This window comes from Drosophila biarmipes, unplaced genomic scaffold (assembly GCF_025231255.1).
Source record: "Drosophila biarmipes strain raj3 unplaced genomic scaffold, RU_DBia_V1.1 ptg000013l, whole genome shotgun sequence".
Lineage (NCBI taxonomy): Eukaryota > Metazoa > Arthropoda > Insecta > Diptera > Drosophilidae > Drosophila > Drosophila biarmipes.
The window spans coordinates 1,717,535-1,737,757 of record NW_026114532.1 but is presented as its reverse complement, the minus strand read 5'-3'; the positions used below and the strand labels follow the sequence as shown (position 1 = coordinate 1,737,757).

General features: G+C 32.9%; 1 protein-coding gene across 4 annotated transcripts in view; it reads left to right on the top strand.

Annotated features, from left to right (window-relative positions):
• Window positions 1-13,833, top strand: part of LOC122818778 (uncharacterized) — a 33,273-nt gene extending 19,440 nt beyond the window's left edge. For 3 of the 4 annotated variants that reach the window (XM_044093883.2, XM_050890000.1, XM_050889999.1), the window contains exons 2-4: window positions 11,763-11,829; window positions 12,204-12,392; window positions 13,497-13,833. In XM_044093883.2, coding sequence (XP_043949818.1) covers window positions 12,246-12,392; window positions 13,497-13,808 — 459 coding nt within the window. In that variant the 5' untranslated portion in view covers window positions 11,763-11,829; window positions 12,204-12,245 and the 3' untranslated portion in view covers window positions 13,809-13,833. Of the gene's footprint in view, window positions 1-11,618; window positions 11,639-11,762; window positions 11,830-12,203; window positions 12,393-13,496 lie in introns of those variants that run through there. The other variant, XM_050890001.1, reaches the window with a different exon arrangement.
• The last annotated feature ends 6,390 nt before the right edge of the window (window positions 13,834-20,223 follow it).

Here is a 20,223-nt window from a genome sequence, read left to right as displayed (position 1 = left end):
ATAATTTTCATCAAGCCCTCTATGAGCACTAAAATGAGTTTCTGTGATAATAAGAGATCTGTCTTCAGCTTTCTCGACATCCTGGACAAATGTCTTAGTGTATAAAGATGTATTTATAAAATTGTCCTTAAGTGGTTTTTTAATTCTGTAAAAATCTTCTAGAGTACTGTGAACTCCTATTGTTATATTGGGTGGAATATATTCCCTTAAGATTGATACTAAATTTTCTGGAGTGTCATACTCTATTATATGTCTATTATTTCCGAATATATTTATCGACTCATGTATTGTATACCTCCCCGTTGCTATTAGCAATTGTTGCTTAAACTGGTTTAAGGGTTTTCGGGTTTCTTGTATTACATTCTCAAAACTACTCTCTGCAGAATGCTGAGTATTTTGATCTGAGACCGATTCATTACTTTCCGTTAAGTTATTTATTTGAATCCTAGATAAAGCGTCCGCAACAACATTTGTTGCTCCTGGCTTGTAAATAATTTTGGGTAAATAGCTTTCAATAAAGGAATACCACCTTTTCATCTCAATATTTGGATTTTTTTGAGAAATGGAAAATGAAAGAGGTTGATGATCAGTATAGATCTCGATGATGTTAACCCCATATAAGTAATTTCGAAGATTTTTAAAAGCCCATACAATGGCTAAAAGTTCCTTTTTATTGGTTGCGTATAATTGTTCGGTTTTTGTCAGAGTTTTTGAAATAAATGTAATTGGTTTTCCTTCCTGAGAAAGAACAGCACCAATTGCTAAGTCTGATGCATCCGTTGTTAGAGTAAATTTTTTATTATAGTCTGGATGTACTAGTTCTACTTGTGCAATTAAATTTTCTTTGAGCTCGTTAAAAGCTCTTACAGCTGAATCATCAAACTGTATTAAAGTTTTACGTGATGCCTTTTTTGATACTTTGCCGTTTTGGCCTTCTAAATATTTTGTTAGAGGTTTAGCTATCTTTGCGTAATTTTGCACAAATTTTCTGTAATATCCTGTAAGGCCTAGGAAGCTTCTAAGCTCTCGAATATTTTTAGGTATCGGATATTTTACGATAGTAGAAATTTTTTCGGGATCGGTTTTTATCACATTGTGGGAAACAACGTAACCGAGAAAATTGGTCTCTAATTGAAAGAACTTTGATTTTTCAATTGAAATTTTCATGTTTGAGTTCAGCAAAACTTTAATAATGAGAATTAAATCTTTGTAATGCTGTTCAATGTTTTTGAAAATATAATTATGTCATCCTACTGCTCGATTCGGATCTCAAAAACGGACTGCCTGATCTCTAGTTCAATGATCAATAATCAAACCTCGGATTAAGAGAATTTATCCCCAAAAATTGATAAAGAAAGTCGGAAAATAGGATGATGCAGTTTGCCAATTAAATTTGAAGTCCAATCTTGCCCGGAAATTGGTGTTTACATTAGCGGAGTTTTAGGGACCGCTTTGGGTATCTTTTGTTTACGTTAGCGGACTGGATGTTTACAGCATCCGTTTGATTTGGGCTGCGTGAAATTGATCTGGGTGGAAATGATTCGGAGGCCTGGTTGAAAGAAATAGCTGACCACGGGTTTATCTCGGGTCTGTCAGAGTTATTTGGAAAGTGGCTCTCGGCTCAAAGTTGTTTATAAATTGGGTAAGAGCCCCTAAATAATGTGTCATATAGCTCTCCCCATTCTAAATTGAATCGTCCCGATTCATTGGAACTGATGGGTATATTGAATGTAATTGTTGGGTTAATTCGACAATGATATTTTCTTCTAGGGTATTTTCATTGTCGGGTATATTATTTATTTCATTATCGGAAATATTATTTTCTGGTTCAATTTCTATATGATTTTGCCATGGTTTGAATATTAAAAATTTTCTGAATTTGATTATAATCATAATAGTTAAATATATAAATGTGAATATGATTAATATTAACGTAACTGGTATTTGAGTTTGTTTAATTTGAATAAATGGATTTAGTATGTTAATATTATCGAATGTGAGTTCCGAATCATTAGATATAATATATTCGGATACTAAAAAATCGGTATATTTTCGAGCTGTGATGTATTCCAATATCTTAATGTCTATTTCTGTCCTAAAATTAGACATTACATAGTACTTGTTTCTACATTTTGCGACGTGAATATCTATTAATAATTTACCATCATTATGTGAAATGGATCTTGAATTGTAAACGTCACAACGATCGGTAATAATAGGGTATTTTATGTAAATTATAATTATAATTATTATAATATCTAAAAGGTCTGTTATAATTACAGGTCTATCTTCGTGCTTATAAATTTCTAGTATATCATGATTGTTTAGAATTTTAGTATTAAAAACATCAATTTTGGCAAGTGTAATTGTGTCCATTAAATTCATAGAATCGTAAGTAAGCAAACGCAGACGATATTTTCTAAGTGGAATTTCCTGATTTTTAAAGGCTGATTTAAATTGTTCAGACAAAGATTTTATCTCTTTAAATATTTTAGAATAATAACGAATTGATCGTTATTATTTTGTATTAAATCTACCAGTTGCTACCAGCAATAATAAGTACATTATTGAAATCATTATCTGTAATTTGGAACAAGTTATTTAATATTTTCTTTATGAATCGTACGGTTTCTGTTATTTATAATAACTTTATTTGGGAGGTTTTCCTTAACTACTTGTTTTTATATCTAGAATTAAGCTTGTTCCTTTCCCCATGTTTCGTTTCGTAAATTACCTCTCCTACGTGATAATTCTTATTTTGTCTATCTTTATTTTGAAAATGTAACATTTTCTCTTGGGCTTGCTGCAATAATTTAGGAATATCATCGTGTTTGATTTTATTAAATAATAAATCAACAAGTCGATGATTGGTTATTGAATGAATTTTTAAATTATATTTTTGTGCTGCTCTAATTATAATTTCGGATTAATCAATTAAATTAAGCTCATCTTTAATGCAGGGAGCAATTTCTGTTAAGGTAGGTGTGCCCTTTCTATTTGTCTGTTAGACGTACTATGTCGAGGATCTGTAAAAAATAAAGATTTTCCTTTTCTTTGTGCAAAAGATTTAAATTGGGATGAAGAAAAACTTGGTTCGTTATCTATCATCAAAGATTTGGCAATTGGAAATTGTTGTAAAATTTCTAATTTCTTTATTTTCTATATTTAGTTTATTAGGGATTTTTTTTATCACTAAGTATTTTGAATACGAATCTATACAAATAATGAATATAAGATTTTGGGCGTAAAATATGTCAAGATGCAAGTTCTCACCTTCTCTTTCTGGAATTGGTGCTTGACCGATAGGAATCTGTACTGGGTGTCTGTTGTATTTGTTTTGATTGCAGATAGTGCAATTCTTTATAAACTCCTTAAGCTTTTTGTATAAATTTGGCCAATAATAGAGTCTAGTTATTTGTTTATAATTTTCATCAAGCCCTCTATGAGCACTAAAATGAGTTTCTGTGATAATAAGAGATCTGTCTTCAGCTTTCTCGACATCCTGGACAAATGTCTTAGTGTATAAAGATGTATTTATAAAATTGTCCTTAAGTGGTTTTTTAATTCTGTAAAAATCTTCTAGAGTACTGTGAACTCCTATTGTTATATTGGGTGGAATATATTCCCTTAAGATTGATACTAAATTTTCTGGAGTGTCATACTCTATTATATGTCTATTATTTCCGAATATATTTATCGACTCATGTATTGTATACCTCCCCGTTGCTATTAGCAATTGTTGCTTAAACTGGTTTAAGGGTTTTCGGGTTTCTTGTATTACATTCTCAAAACTACTCTCTGCAGAATGCTGAGTATTTTGATCTGAGACCGATTCATTACTTTCCGTTAAGTTATTTATTTGAATCCTAGATAAAGCGTCCGCAACAACATTTGTTGCTCCTGGCTTGTAAATAATTTTGGGTAAATAGCTTTCAATAAAGGAATACCACCTTTTCATCTGAATATTTGGATTTTTTTGAGAAATGGAAAATGAAAGAGGTTGATGATCAGTATAGATCTCGATGATGTTAACCCCATATAAGTAATTTCGAAGATTTTTAAAAGCCCATACAATGGCTAAAAGTTCCTTTTTATTGGTTGCGTATAATTGTTCGGTTTTTGTCAGAGTTTTTGAAATAAATGTAATTGGTTTTCCTTCCTGAGAAAGAACAGCACCAATTGCTAAGTCTGATGCATCCGTTGTTAGAGTAAATTTTTTATTATAGTCTGGATGTACTAGTTCTACTTGTGCAATTAAATTTTCTTTGAGCTCGTTAAAAGCTCTTACAGCTGAATCATCAAACTGTATTAAAGTTTTACGTGATGCCTTTTTTGATACTTTGCCGTTTTGGCCTTCTAAATATTTTGTTAGAGGTTTAGCTATCTTTGCGTAATTTTGCACAAATTTTCTGTAATATCCTGTAAGGCCTAGGAAGCTTCTAAGCTCTCGAATATTTTTAGGTATCGGATATTTTACGATAGTAGAAATTTTTTCGGGATCGGTTTTTATCACATTGTGGGAAACAACGTAACCGAGAAAATTGGTCTCTAATTGAAAGAACTTTGATTTTTCAATTGAAATTTTCATGTTTGAGTTCAGCAAAACTTTAATAATGAGAATTAAATCTTTGTAATGCTGTTCAATGTTTATGAAAATATAATTATGTCATCCTACTGCTCGATTCGGATCTCAAAAACGGACTGCCTGATCTCTAGTTCAATGATCAATAATCAAACCTCGGATTAAGAGAATTTATCCCCAAAAATTGATAAAGAAAGTCGGAAAATAGGATGATGCAGTTTGCCAATTAAATTTGAAGTCCAATCTTGCCCGGAAATTGGTGTTTACATTAGCGGAGTTTTAGGGACCGCTTTGGGTATCTTTTGTTTACGTTAGCGGACTGGATGTTTACAGCATCCGTTTGATTTGGGCTGCGTGAAATTGATCTGGGTGGAAATGATTCGGAGGCCTGGTTGAAAGAAATAGCTGACCACGGGTTTATCTCGGGTCTGTCAGAGTTATTTGGAAAGTGGCTCTCGGCTCAAAGTTGTTTATAAATTGGGTAAGAGCCCCTAAATAATGTGTCATATAGCTCTCCCCATTCTAAATTGAATCGTCCCGATTCATTGGAACTGATGGGTATATTGAATGTAATTGTTGGGTTAATTCGACAATGATATTTTCTTCTAGGGTATTTTCATTGTCGGGTATATTATTTATTTCATTATCGGAAATATTATTTTCTGGTTCAATTTCTATATGATTTTGCCATGGTTTGAATATTAAAAATTTTCTGAATTTGATTATAATCATAATAGTTAAATATATAAATGTGAATATGATTAATATTAACGTAACTGGTATTTGAGTTTGTTTAATTTGAATAAATGGATTTAGTATGTTAATATTATCGAATGTGAGTTCCGAATCATTAGATATAATATATTCGGATACTAAAAAATCGGTATATTTTCGAGCTGTGATGTATTCCAATATCTTATTGTCTATTTCTGTCCTAAAATTAGACATTACATAGTACTTGTTTCTACATTTTGCGACGTGAATATCTATTAATAATTTACCATCATTATGTGAAATGGATCTTGAATTGTAAACGTCACAACGATCGGTAATAATAGGGTATTTTATGTAAATTATAATTATAATTATTATAATATCTAAAAGGTCTGTTATAATTACAGGTCTATCTTCGTGCTTATAAATTTCTAGTATATCATGATTGTTTAGAATTTTAGTATTAAAAACATCAATTTTGGCAAGTGTAATTGTGTCCATTAAATTCATAGAATCGTAAGTAAGCAAACGCAGACGATATTTTCTAAGTGGAATTTCCTGATTTTTAAAGGCTGATTTAAATTGTTCAGACAAAGATTTTATCTCTTTAAATATTTTAGAATAATAACGAATTGATCGTTATTATTTTGTATTAAATCTACCAGTTGCTACCAGCAATAATAAGTACATTATTGAAATCATTATCTGTAATTTGGAACAAGTTATTTAATATTTTCTTTATGAATCGTACGGTTTCTGTTATTTATAATAACTTTATTTGGGAGGTTTTCCTTAACTACTTGTTTTTATATCTAGAATTAAGCTTGTTCCTTTCCCCATGTTTCGTTTCGTAAATTACCTCTCCTACGTGATAATTCTTATTTTGTCTATCTTTATTTTGAAAATGTAACATTTTCTCTTGGGCTTGCTGCAATAATTTAGGAATATCATCGTGTTTGATTTTATTAAATAATAAATCAACAAGTCGATGATTGGTTATTGAATGAATTTTTAAATTATATTTTTGTGCTGCTCTAATTATAATTTCGGATTAATCAATTAAATTAAGCTCATCTTTAATGCAGGGAGCAATTTCTGTTAAGGTAGGTGTGCCCTTTCTATTTGTCCGTTAGACGTACTATGTCGAGGATCTGTAAAAAATAAAGATTTTCCTTTTCTTTGTGCAAAAGATTTAAATTGGGATGAAGAAAAACTTGGTTCGTTATCTATCATCAACGATTTGGCAATTGGAAATTGTTGTAAAATTTCTGAAACTTTATTTTCTATATTTAGTTTATTAGGGATTTTTTTATCACTAAGTATTTTGAATACGAATCTATACAAATAATGAATATAAGATTTTGGGCGTAAAATATGTCAAGATGCAAGTTCTCACCTTGTCTTTCTGGAATTGGTGCTTGACCGATAAGAATCTGTACTGGGTGTCTGTTGTATTTGTTTTGATTGCAGATAGTGCAATTCTTTATAAACTCCTTAAGCTTTTTGTATAAATTTGGCCAATAATAGAGTCTAGTTATTTGTTTATAATTTTCATCAAGCCCTCTATGAGCACTAAAATGAGTTTCTGTGATAATAAGAGATCTGTCTTCAGCTTTCTCGACATCCTGGACAAATTTCTTAGTGTATAAAGATGTATTTATAAAATTGTCCTTAAGTGGTTTTTTAATTCTGTAAAAATCTTCTAGAGTACTGTGAACTCCTATTGTTATATTGGGTGGAATATATTCCCTTAAGATTGATACTAAATTTTCTGGAGTGTCATTCTCTATTATATGTCTATTATTTCCGAATATATTTATCGACTCATGTATTGTATACCTCCCCGTTGCTATTAGCAATTGTTGCTTAAACTGGTTTAAGGGTTTTCGGGTTTCTTGTATCACATTCTCAAAACTACTCTCTGCAGAATGCTGAGTATTTTGATCTGAGACCGATTCATTACTTTCCGTTAAGTTATTTATTTGAATCCTAGATAAAGCGTCCGCAACAACATTTGTTGCTCCTGGCTTGTAAATAATTTTGGGTAAATAGCTTTCAATAAAGGAATACCACCTTTTCATCTCAATATTTGGATTTTTTTGAGAAATGGAAAATGAAAGAGGTTGATGATCAGTATAGATCTCGATGATGTTAACCCCATATAAGTAATTTCGAAGATTTTTAAAAGCCCATACAATGGCTAAAAGTTCCTTTTTATTGGTTGCGTATAATTGTTCGGTTTTTGTCAGAGTTTTTGAAATAAATGTAATTGGTTTTCCTTCCTGAGAAAGAACAGCACCAATTGCTAAGTCTGATGCATCCGTTGTTAGAGTAAATTTTTTATTATAGTCTGGATGTACTAGTTCTACTTGTGCAATTAAATTTTCTTTGAGCTCGTTAAAAGCTCTTACAGCTGAATCATCAAACTGTATTAAAGTTTTACGTGATGCCTTTTTTGATACTTTGCCGTTTTGGCCTTCTAAATATTTTGTTAGAGGTTTAGCTATCTTTGCGTAATTTTGCACAAATTTTCTGTAATATCCTGTAAGGCCTAGGAAGCTTCTAAGCTCTCGAATATTTTTAGGTATCGGATATTTTACGATAGTAGAAATTTTTTCGGGATCGGTTTTTATCACATTGTGGGAAACAACGTAACCGAGAAAATTGGTCTCTAATTGAAAGAACTTTGATTTTTCAATTGAAATTTTCATGTTTGAGTTCAGCAAAACTTTAATAATGAGAATTAAATCTTTGTAATGCTGTTCAATGTTTTTGAAAATATAATTATGTCATCCATATAAACTTGACATGTTTTACCCACTTGTTCTCTTAAAATATCATCCATCGCTCGTTGGAATATTCCTGGAGCGTTGGTCAAACCGAAAGGCATTCTTAGGAATTCGTATTTCCCGTTGTTTGTTGAAAATGAGGTTTTCTGAATGTCTGGTTCATTCATGAGAATCTGATGAAATCCAGATTCCAAGTCAATTGTTGAAAAGTATTTGGCTTTTCCAAGATTTGACAAAATCACTGAAGGGTCCTGCATTAGATATCTATCTGGTATTGTGTTTTCATTAAGTTTTTTAAATCAATTACGAGTCTGAGTTTTGGAGTTCCGTCTTGATTGAAACTCTTTTTTGGTACTACTAGTACTGGTGAATTATAAGGACTTCTACTTGGCCTTATAATTTCTTCATTTAACATTCGATTTATTTCAGAATTCACAAAATCTGAAGCTGATTGAGCATAAGGGTATTGTTTGCTGTAAATGGCCCTATCATTTACGGTGTTTATTTCACCGCGGATATCTGTCCTATATGGGATCTGCATATTTATTTTTGAATGCTCTTCATTGATGATATTTATTATTTCTTTTATTTTTGTCGGATTTTTCAACGACGGCGTGTTCAGGATTTGTATATCCCAAACTAGATTAGCTTTGATTACCCATTTCAGATTCGGATCTGATTTGAGCTTTTTTATCAAAGTATTTTTTTAATATAAATTCTTTTAATGGTGTTTTCTTCTGTTAAAGAATGTTGGTTTAATATGTTTCCGTTATCATAATTTAATTTTTCTTCTATTCCATTATATTTAATTACTCTCTTAGCTGTATCAATTACCGCTCCTATTTTTTTTAATAGGTTATAGCCGACCAGTAAATCTGAGTCTAGCCCATCTATTTCATAAAAAGTATATCGCATATCAAAAATAGTTATCATATGATAATATTTAATTATTGAATATCCATTCACTGTGGATACTCTTTTGTAAATTGGAAGCTCGTTCTTATTTTTATAAATTCCTGTTCTTATATAACACGAGGTTGCCCCAGTGACAATTAATATTTTTAATTTTTTATTTATTTTTGGATCATTTCTAATTAAGTTGGGTAAGCCCACTCCTGACTTTTGTCTAAAAAATGGTTCTCCTCAATGTTATTTAATCTCACCCTCTTGTTAGCCGGTTGGTTAACAGTTCCAGTTGGTATCCTTTTATTTTGGGCTTGGCCTTGGTGAGTGTTCTGGGTCTCAAATTTTTTTGTTTGATCCCACTTGTTCTGACTATAGTTATTATTTTGATATTTATTATTGCCTTGATTATAGCCGTTGTTGGGCTTATTCTGAACCTGGATAGACTCGTCTACCTCCATTGGCTCCGGGTTATTTTGTGGCTGCCTATAGGTGTTCCACTGTTTTTGTTGGTTATTATTAAATCTACCGTGGTTCCAAGAATTATTTCTATTCTGATTATAACAACCGTAAGTATTTTTGTTCTGGTAGTTGTCATGATTAAACCTTAAATTATTATTGTTTCGCTGGTTACTGTAACTATTGTTTTGCTGTCTTGTCTTGTGGTTGAAATGTGTTTGTCCATTTCCACTAGAGTTTGGTTCGCTATGTTTTCTCTGAGTAGTAGAGAATCTATTTGCGAAATGAGCCCTCATGTTGTTGCTTTCCAATTCCTGAACTATGGCCATTGCATTTGGTAGGTCAGGTGGATTTATTGAGAAAATAGTATCTGAAATTTGGCCGTTGAGGCCGGTAATGAAAACTCTAAGAGCTGTCTTCCTATGTTTCTCATTCATTTCCGCTGTTATAGGTTTGTTTCTACCGTAGGTCATAATAGTTTTATTAATTAGCAGAGTTAATTTTCTATTAACTCTACCATAATAATCCATTATGGATAACTTTCCCTGACTCAATACACTTAGTTCCTGTTCAATAATGTGTATTGGTCGTAGCTAAAGACGAAGTCAATCTGGCCATTATGGCATCGAAATTTAATACAGTGCCGTTATGGGTTAAGGCGTCGTTTGCCATTCCTGTTATTTTGTTTCGTAACATAGATAAGGCAGAATAAAATCTTTCAATCTCGCTGGCATATTGCCCCATGGCTACTTCTGCCGATTCTCTCCAGCTTACATATTTATCCTCTTCACCTTTATATTCCCTAACAAATTTGATGATCTCATAAGACGTGTCGCATTTTATATTCGGATCTACGATCTCTATCTAATAATCCTTATTCGTTTTAATTTTGTGAGAAAGCTGCGATCTTAAGTTAACGATCTCTTCCTTTAATGGATTTAATTCAAAATTTACAATTTGCTTAAATAAATCTCCTACATTTAACATGGTGTTGCTTGTTATTGCCTGATGGCTTGTATTCTCTTGTGGCGGATTCATGTGGAGTCTTTTATTTGCTCCAGCCTGGCTTGTTGAAGGTTCTGACATTTTGAGAGCTTTTTCGTAATTAGAAATTAACTCTTCCACTTTGTATATTTATATTTCCTTTCTTACAAATTTTTTATAAAATAATAATAATAAAAAATGTATGATAATAATAATACAAAAAAATAGTATCGCTCACGAATCGTCCTTATTTTTTTTCTTCTCGTTGTTATTTTTCCTGTTGGGGTCGTCCTTATCCTGAATGATGATCCTGATTGCGGTCGTCCTTCTTTTTTTATGTTTTTAAATTGGGTCTTCCTTCCTTTCAAATATTTGGAGAGGGATTGCCCTTCAGCCTGTTTTCTTAGAATGTCTTTGTTGTTGATTTTGAAGATTTTTTTTAAATTGTTTTTCACAATGTTTATTTTTATTTTTTTTTTTATGAAAAATTTTTTTGTCGCTTTTTGATTTTTATATTGTACGAGCAGTGAATTTATGTTACGATCACTATTTTGTAGTTTGAGATTTCAAGGAGATTATTTCATTAATTAATTTCCACCTTCGTTTTTTTGATCAACACAAACTTTTTATTTATTCGTCGGTTGTATCGGGTTGTTTTGGCCGCGCTAAATTCATTTTTCACTTTAAAACTTTTTTGTTTTTATTTTAAAGCTTTGGGTTTCTGATTTAATTAAAAAAATTTATTTTTATTTTTTAATCACTTAATCTTAGTTACTTAGTTAATTCACTGCTCGTTTACTTTTACTCGATTTGTACTACTGCTCGATTCGGATCTCAAAAACGGACTGCCTGATCTCTAGTTCAATGATCAATAATCAAACCTCGGATTAAGAGAATTTATCCCCAAAAATTGATAAAGAAAGTCGGAAAATAGGATGATGCAGTTTGCCAATTAAATTTGAAGTCCAATCTTGGCCGGAAATTGGTGTTTACATTAGCGGAGTTTTAGGGACCGCTTTGGGTATCTTTTGTTTACGCTAGCGGACTGGATGTTTACAGCATCCGTTTGATTTGGTCTGCGTGAAATTGATCTGGGTGGAAATGATTCGGATGCCAGGTTGAAAGAAATAGCTGACCACGGATTTATCTCGGGTCTGTCAGAGATATTTGGAAATTGGCTCTCGGCTCAAAGTTGTTTATAAATTGGGTAAGAGCCCCTAAATAATGTGTCATATAACTTGCATATGTAACTTATGCACATATGACTGAAAATTGGCGCCAAACGCACACGTATACGTTCACAACATATATTAATAAGTTTTTTTCCTTAGCTCTCAATGAACTTCGAGAAAGTTATGACGATAACGTAGTCTTTAAGGAATGTTGAGCATTTTAAAGGTATGTTTAAATCTCTTGGTTTTTTGGTTGGTAAAGTTGCGCTTTAGGGGCATTTGCTTAAAAGTTCTACGAATTTTTTTTTTTTTTAAGCTACCTTGAAACCTAAACATTAATAAAAAAAATGGCGGAAAGCGTGATTTCTAATTATTTAATTGAAAATAATAAGCAGCAGCTTTTTTGCTATTTTAACAATTAATATTTAGAAATCACGCTTTCCGCCATTTTTTATGGTAGCTTTAAAAAAAATGAAATAAAATTCCTAGAACTTTTTAGCAAAAGCCACTAAAGCACAACTTTACCTTTATGTAAATGAATAAAATCGAGGGGAAGCCGGTGGCGTTTGTTACCTTAACTTACTTTTATTTTCATTTTAGAAGAAGGATTTAAGACAAAGGAAATAAACAAGTCTCAATAAGATGTTGAGTGAAGTGGAGGACTTGGCGTTCACCTGCGACGCTGTTACCATTCCAAAATCAAGTCGCTCCTTCCTCACAATCACAGCTCACTTCCTTTATCAAGAGTCACTGAACTCAATATGTCTGAAATCTACAAGGATGGAGCAGGTTAGTTTGAATATAAATATTCGTATTTTATATGTGTTTTGCGGTCCATTGTTTTTCGTGTTTGTCTTCTGCTCTGTCGATACGTGTCTTGTGTCTTATTTTTTTTTAGCAAATAATTAAGTAAAACATATTTTCCACATTCAATTTAGTGTCATACCAGTGAATATATAGCCTCATTGTTGAAAGAAGCTTGCTCAGAGTTTCAAATAGATCGAGCCAAGTGGACCACCCTCACTACCGACAGTGCAGCAAATATGAAGTGCGCTGCCAAACTTTTTATGGGGCCTGGCAAACATGTGCCGTGCTTCGCGCACTCCATAAACTTGGTAGTAGACGATACTATTAAAGAGATTTATTTATTTACCAACATTTAGGATAAAATAAAAAGAATTGTCATGCATTTTAAGCACAGTACGTCCATGATGGACCAACTGCGAAAGGCTCAAGCCGATGAGGGTACTCCGGAAGGAAAAATAAGAACATTGGTTCAAAACGTAGACACCCGCTGGAATTCATGTGTAGACATATGGAGTCCTTCGTAGGCTTAGCCACCAAAGTAGCAGTGATATTAATTCAAAGATCAGAACGAGTTAAGGGACTACCCGAAATGCTCAATGCCTTATAGCTCAGTGTGTGCAGCGACTTATGTAGTCTCCTGCAGACATTTAAATAAGCCACTGAGCAGATAAGCGGTAAACAGTACGTCACCGTAAGCATGGTGGTTCCACTTATTTCGCTACTGGAAAACAACATGAAACAATTTCATATGGAAACAGACGAGGGAAATCGAGCCAGGGAGGCTCTTTGAAGGAATTCAGAAAAGAGGTTCCAGTCGTTTCAGTAAATAAAATTTTAGTAAAATCGTCATTTTTAGACCCTAGGTTCAAAAAAATGTATTTGACACTGCTTTCCGTAAGGGAGGCCATTCTCGACATAACCATTGAAACCAATATATTTACCCAAGAAAAAAGGGTAGGTCATAAAATTACAAATTTTTATAATGTAATAACTCATTAACTCGTAAAAATAAAAATTGTAATATTATAACATTTAAAATTTTGCTAAAATAAGAAAAACACTTGCTAACTACTTAAATTCTTACAGATTTCTGATGTCGAACAAATAAATAACTTTAAGGACTTTAAGTGCTTCCATAACAAGTCCATTGGAAATGACAGTGACGAATCGGAGAATATGGAGCTAAAACTTTATTTTAGCTTGCCCAAAGCTGCGTCGGAAAGCAATCCCCTGGAAATATGGAAATCGCACAAAGCGACTATGGCGGGCCTGTACAAGCTGGCCATGAAATATTTAATCACCCTGGAATGTTCGGCGCCCTCAGAGCGGCTGGCGTCCGCCATTAAATGTGTGGTGTGTGACTCAAGGAGAAGGATGACGGACGCACCCAATGGGTAATCCTAAAATCCCTAAAAACGGCAAACTGGTCTTAAGAACTATTTAATAATACTGTTATTTTTAAAAAGAAACTTATTGTCTTTTTATTGGGGACGGGAAATTTTTTTATTTAACACGAAAAATATCGGAAATATCGATATTATCGATGTTTTTATATGATATTTAAAATAATATCATTTTTTTTGATAAAAAAAATATCATCGATACAATATTTTTTTAAATTTTCGACAACCCTAATTCTAAGGACTAGAAAATTCTAAAGCATTCCTTTACATGGATGATCTCATAGTCATTGGTTGTTCCGAAAAACATATGCATGATAATTTAACAGATGTTTTTGAGAAATGTAGGAAATAAAACCTCATGCATGAAGTCACTTTTCTAGAACATAAATGCACTGCAATTATTACAGACGCTTTTTTTAAAATTTGGCCGACTATTCTCGTCACATAACTAAGCTATGCAAGAAGAATGTAAAACTTGAATGAACTGACTGCCAGCATGCGTTTGAACATCTTAAATAAGCTTTGATAGAACCAACATTGTTACAATACCCAGATCTCAGCAAAGAATGTTGCAAAATAACAGATGCTAGTAAGCAAGCTATATCTCAAAAGCAGTTTTAAATCAAAACAAAAATGGACTCCAACTCCCAATTGCATACGCATCAAGTTCGTTTACAAAGGGTGAAAGTAACAAAAGTACAACGGAACAGGAACGTACGGCAATTCATTGAGGAATAACACACTTTAGACTATATAATTATGGTAGACACTTTACTGTCAAAACAGATCACAGACCACTTACGTACCTATTTTCAATAAAAAATCCGAGTGCCAAACTCACGCGATTAAGAATTTAATTAGAAGAGTACAACTTCACTGTAGAGTATCTAAAGGGTAAAGACAATTACGTAAAAGATGCGTTATCGAGAATAAACATCGAAAGTCAGTCACTACAAAATATCAAAGTAGACAGAAATCCTGCGCAGGAGAAAATGAAAGAGAGTTGCTTAGGCAATCTATAAACTTCAAAGCCCAACGTTTAAGGAGTCATCAATAATTACGAAGTACTTAAGGTAGTGACCTTGCAGTTAAATAATATAACCTGTTTCTTTAAATATAGAAAACAAATTACTACCAAATATAATAATATTTATTTACCAATGGAGTTCTTGACTTCCAAAGCCGGTAGATGCAAAATCAGCCAACTAAAAGTGACGCAATGGGAAAAAATCATTAAACAAGTTTCAATAAATAATTTAAAAAATATGGACAACAATTCACTGAAATCATTAAGGGTAGCGCTAATCTACCCGGTGACCGTAATATATAATGATAAAGAAAACGAAGCTATACTGTTTACATTTCACAATAAAAAAATACGAAATAAAAAAAAAACCTTGGCTAAGATCAAAAGGTATTATTTAATTTTATTTAATTTAATTACATAAGAAAATGTAAAAAATGCCAAAAATCAAAAGTGACAACACATAATAAGTGCTTTCGACAGAGTGATAATAGACACAAAATCAGATGATGGTAACGAAAAATTGCAAATGAAAGTGCAAACACTGTCGCAAAAGTTATTTTGGAGTCTTTTATATAAAGGTACGGTCCAATGAAGACGTTCATTTCGGACACGGGAACCGAGTATAAAAATTCGACTATAAAAGAGTTATGCAGATACTTAAAAATTAAAAATATATGATCTAAAACACACCACCACCAGACAATTGGAACAGTAGAAAGAAGTCACAGAACATTTAACGAATACATACGCTCATACTTATCGATTGATAAAACTAGAAAGGAAGTTAGCTTTGACAAGCCGAAGTTTGTATACCCTTGCAGTTAAAAGAAATGATAAACTTTACATTTTTAAGGATTGTTGCTGACTTCAGTGAAATTAAAAAAAAAATTTCATTTTTTTTAAGACCATATTTTTGACATCTGTATGTTAGAGTGCTCCGACTTTTATTAAATTGAATTTGAAATTCTTAAAAATATAAGAAGTTATATTCCCAATATTATAAGATAATATGTCAAAAAGCCCCAAAGCTATAATTTGTTTCATATTATTTTCCCACCAATTTTCCGATCGTTCCTATGACAGCTTTATGATAAAGTCCTTCGATTTCGATAAAATTTAAATCAAAATTCATAACTAACTAAAAAATGTTATTTCCAAACTCAGAAGGCTATATGTTTAAAAACAAAGATACAATTTTTTCCAAATTTTCGATTAATTTTCGGATTTTTTCTATGGCAGCATATATATATAGCCATATCATAGATATAGTCGTCCGATTTTGATACAATTTAATTCGAAGTTCAAAACCAATTAAAAAAATATTATTTGCAAGCGCAGGAGGCTATTTGGCAAAAAACACCGAAGATATAATTTTGTCATATTATTTTACCACTATTTTTCGAACGTTCCTATGGCAGCTATATTTTATAGTCGTCCGATTATATGGGGTCTGAAACGTCTCCTTCACTGCGTTGCAATCTTCCCTCTGCAAGGTTATAAATATTGTAACCAGTTGAAGAATAAAATTAAATGTTTTTGTAGCCTATGTTTCAGACTAAAAAAAATGTTCGTTTAATAGAAAGTGTCATCTATGAGGGATTTTTTGAGTATTTTGGTTAAATATTTAAATTTATTTATTGTTTAATTTAGGTTAAATACAAGATATGGAAATGAACATTGATAAATTGAATCTTAGGCGTCTTTTTCGTCTTTCGGCCAACGGCTTCGAACCGCAGTCGTCAAAAGCTTACACTCAACTCCTCCGTCATTACTCGTCGGTCTCTCGTCTTTTCTCTGGGTCGTCTTTGCTTCCTCACATGGGTTATTCGTCGTTGGTCTCGTTGAGCTCGAAATGTTGTCTAGGGTATTATGTAATTGTGGAATGATCGCCGCCCAAAGCAGACACACCCCACATCTATGAATTCAGATAGTTGGCTTTTCTTCAAATCTGATAAGATAAATACCTCGACTTTCATCTGACACTTTGACGTCAAGGACGGATTCCGTGGTGGTGGTCCTTCCTCCTGTTTTCCAACTCAGTTAATACTAAGTGATGCTCTGGTGATGCAAGTGCAAGTCGATCTGCCATTCTTCTTGACAAAGAATTAGCTAAGACACACCATTCGTCAAAACAGTTGCAGTCTATTGTTACCATTGGTTTCATATACGCCGTGGAGTGCTCCGACTTTTATTAAATTGAATTTGAAATTCTTAAAAATATAAGAAGTTATATTCCCAATATTATAAGATAATATGTCAAAAAGCCCCAAAGCTATAATTTGTTTCATATTATTTTCCCACCAATTTTCCGATCGTTCCTATGACAGCTTTATGATAAAGTCCTTCGATTTCGATAAAATTTAAATCAAAATTCATAACTAACTAAAAAATGTTATTTCCAAACTCAGAAGGCTATATGTTTAAAAACAAAGATACAATTTTTTCCAAATTTTCGATTAATTTTCCGATTTTTTCTATGGCAGCATATATATATAGCCATATCATAGATATAGTCGTCCGATTTTGATACAATTTAATTCGAAGTTCAAAACCAATTAAAAAAATATTATTTGCAGGCGCAGGAGGCTATTTGGCAAAAAACACCGAAGATATAATTTTGTCATATTATTTTACCACTATTTTTCGAACGTTCCTATGGCAGCTATATTTTATAGTCGTCCGATTATGAAAACTAATTAAAAAATGATATTTCCAAGCTTAGAAGGTTATATGTTAAAAAACACCGAAGATATAATTTTATTTTAGTTTTTTCCCCGATAGTTCCTATGGGAGGTATAAGATATATTGGTCCGATCCGGCTGGTTCCGAATTATATACTACCTGCAATAGAAAGAAGCCTTTTGGGAAAGTTTCAGCCCGATATCTTTAAAACTGAGAGACTCGTTTGCGTAGAAACGGAAAGACAGACGGACAGACGGACATGGCTAGATCGACTATATATATATATACTTTATGGGGTCTGAAACGTCTCCTTCACTGCGTTGCAAACTTCCCTCTGCAAGGTTATAAATATTGTAACCAGTTGAAGAATAAAATTAAATGTTTTTGTAGCCTATGTTTCAGACTAAAAAAAATGTTCGTTTAATAGAAAGTGTCATCTATGAGGGATTTTTTGAGTATTTTGGTTAAGTATTTAAGTTTATTTATTGTTTAATTTAGGTTAAATACAAGATATGGAAATGAACATTGATAAATTGAATCTTAGGCGTCTTTTTCGTCTTTCGGCCAACGTCTTCGAACCGCACTCGTCAAAAGCTTACACTCAACTCCTCCGTCATTACTAAATTACAGTTGCAGTCTATTGTTACCATTGGTTTCATATACGCCGTGGGTTGAGCATCGAATTTTTCTAACATACCGGAGCGTCGTTCTAAAAAGGATAAAACACTTTCCAGCAGTGGGGCCTCAGTAAGTGGTTTGAATCGATTGTAGCTAACGTATACTGTCTAGTTTTCGACGTACTTGAAACACTATAAGTGGTTGTTAGGGTAATAATCAAGTTTTTGATAGTGTCATGTAGTGCGTCAACTACGCGTCAATAGTCTTATAGTCAACTATTTTTAACATGCCGGCGAATACTTGTACTTTTCCGTTTTGAATCCTAACCATCAAGCGTAACCAGGTGTCGTCATAGCCACCCTGTAAGAAGGCTGTGTCTGTCAAAAAGTTCAACCCTTTACCACGAAGTGAACTCTGTAGGACTCTGTCTTGACTAGCTCTTGAAAAACCACTAATCTTGATGTATTTTTACTTCCAGTGGGTATTGCCGGTTTTTGGATCTCTTCATCGAGATCGCAAAAATGTTTTCAGAGATCTCTTAAATATCCGAGTCTTCCGACATAACAGCTGTTTCGGTTGCGTCGTTCGCGGAATCCTTGCCGTAATTCTTAATGAGCTGTTTGATTTGCCCATATAGCTCATTTTGGTTATTTAACAGACAATTGTATAGTAAGCGCCTTGTCACTGGCACGGTGACGTTTTTTACGGTGGGAGGATCGCGCCGCGGCACCGGTAATTATGGGTATTCCGGTGCCGGATTGCAGGCGAGATCGAAACTGTGGGTACTGAGGATTAGTCGTTAATATCGGGGGCAGCTTACTTACTCCATTCGCTGCGTTGAACTGGTTTCCTTTTGGAAGTCGTGTCAGCAGTGCACCATACCGTTGTTCTTCTCGACCGAGTGTATAAATGTGCATCGTCAATAAGACCATGTACCCAGTGTTGAGAAGAACTAGATGGCAGTAAAAGGAGTTAAAGTTCGCACCCGTAAAATTGGGGGGATATAACTTTAAAGCGCTGTATATCATTGAGTGTTCATATTAGTCTATGACTGACTCCCTTATGGCAAGGCCCGTGGGCCTATTGCTATTTTTTGCCAAATTTAAAAGCATATTCCAAGTTAAAAGCGGTCATCCCAACATTTTAACATAACTTTTGTCAATTTTTTATTTGAAAGCTGAGTAACTGGTTCCTAATACATGAGACACTCGAGTAAAGCGATTTCTTTTATTTTAATTGTAATGAAATTACCAATTCATTACTAAAGTTGTTAATTAGGAACTACTCTGGTCCAGAGGCACTATTATTGGAAAAATATGTCTAAAGACATTAAAAAGTACAGATAACTTGCATGATAACTCCTAGGGTACTACAAGATAACTCCAAGGTACTACAAAATTACTCCAAGGTAACCCCAAAAAATATCCAAAGTTATTTCAAGGTTACTACAAAGGTTTAAGAAAATACGTCAAAAGCACATTAGAACGACCTGGAAGGAAAGCAAGCCAAAGCATCCAAACACTAGGTTGGGTTTACATTTCACAAAAAAAAAATACGGAATAAAAAAAAACCTTGGCTAAGATCAAAAGGTATTATTATTATTGAAAAGGTATAACCCGATATATTACTAATTACGTAAGAAAATGTAAAAAATGCCAAAAATCAAAAGTGACAACACATACAAAGACTCCTGTGACAATCATAGACACTCCAATAAGTGCTTTCGACAGAGTGATAATAGACACAAAATCAGATTTTGGTAACCAAAAGTTGCAAATAAAAGTGCAAACACTGTCGCAAAAGTTATTTTGGAGTCTTTTATATAAAGGTACGGTCCAATGAAGACGTTCATTTCGGACACGGGAACCGAGTATAAAAATTGGACTATAAAAGAGTTATGCAGATACTTAAAAATTAAAAATATATGATCTAAAACACACCACCACCAGACAATTGGAACAGTAGAAAGAAGTCACAGAACATTTAACGAATACATACGCTCATACTTATCGATTGATAAAACTAGAAAGGAAGTTAGCTTCGACAAGCCGAAGCTTGTATACCCTTGCAGTTAAAAGAAATG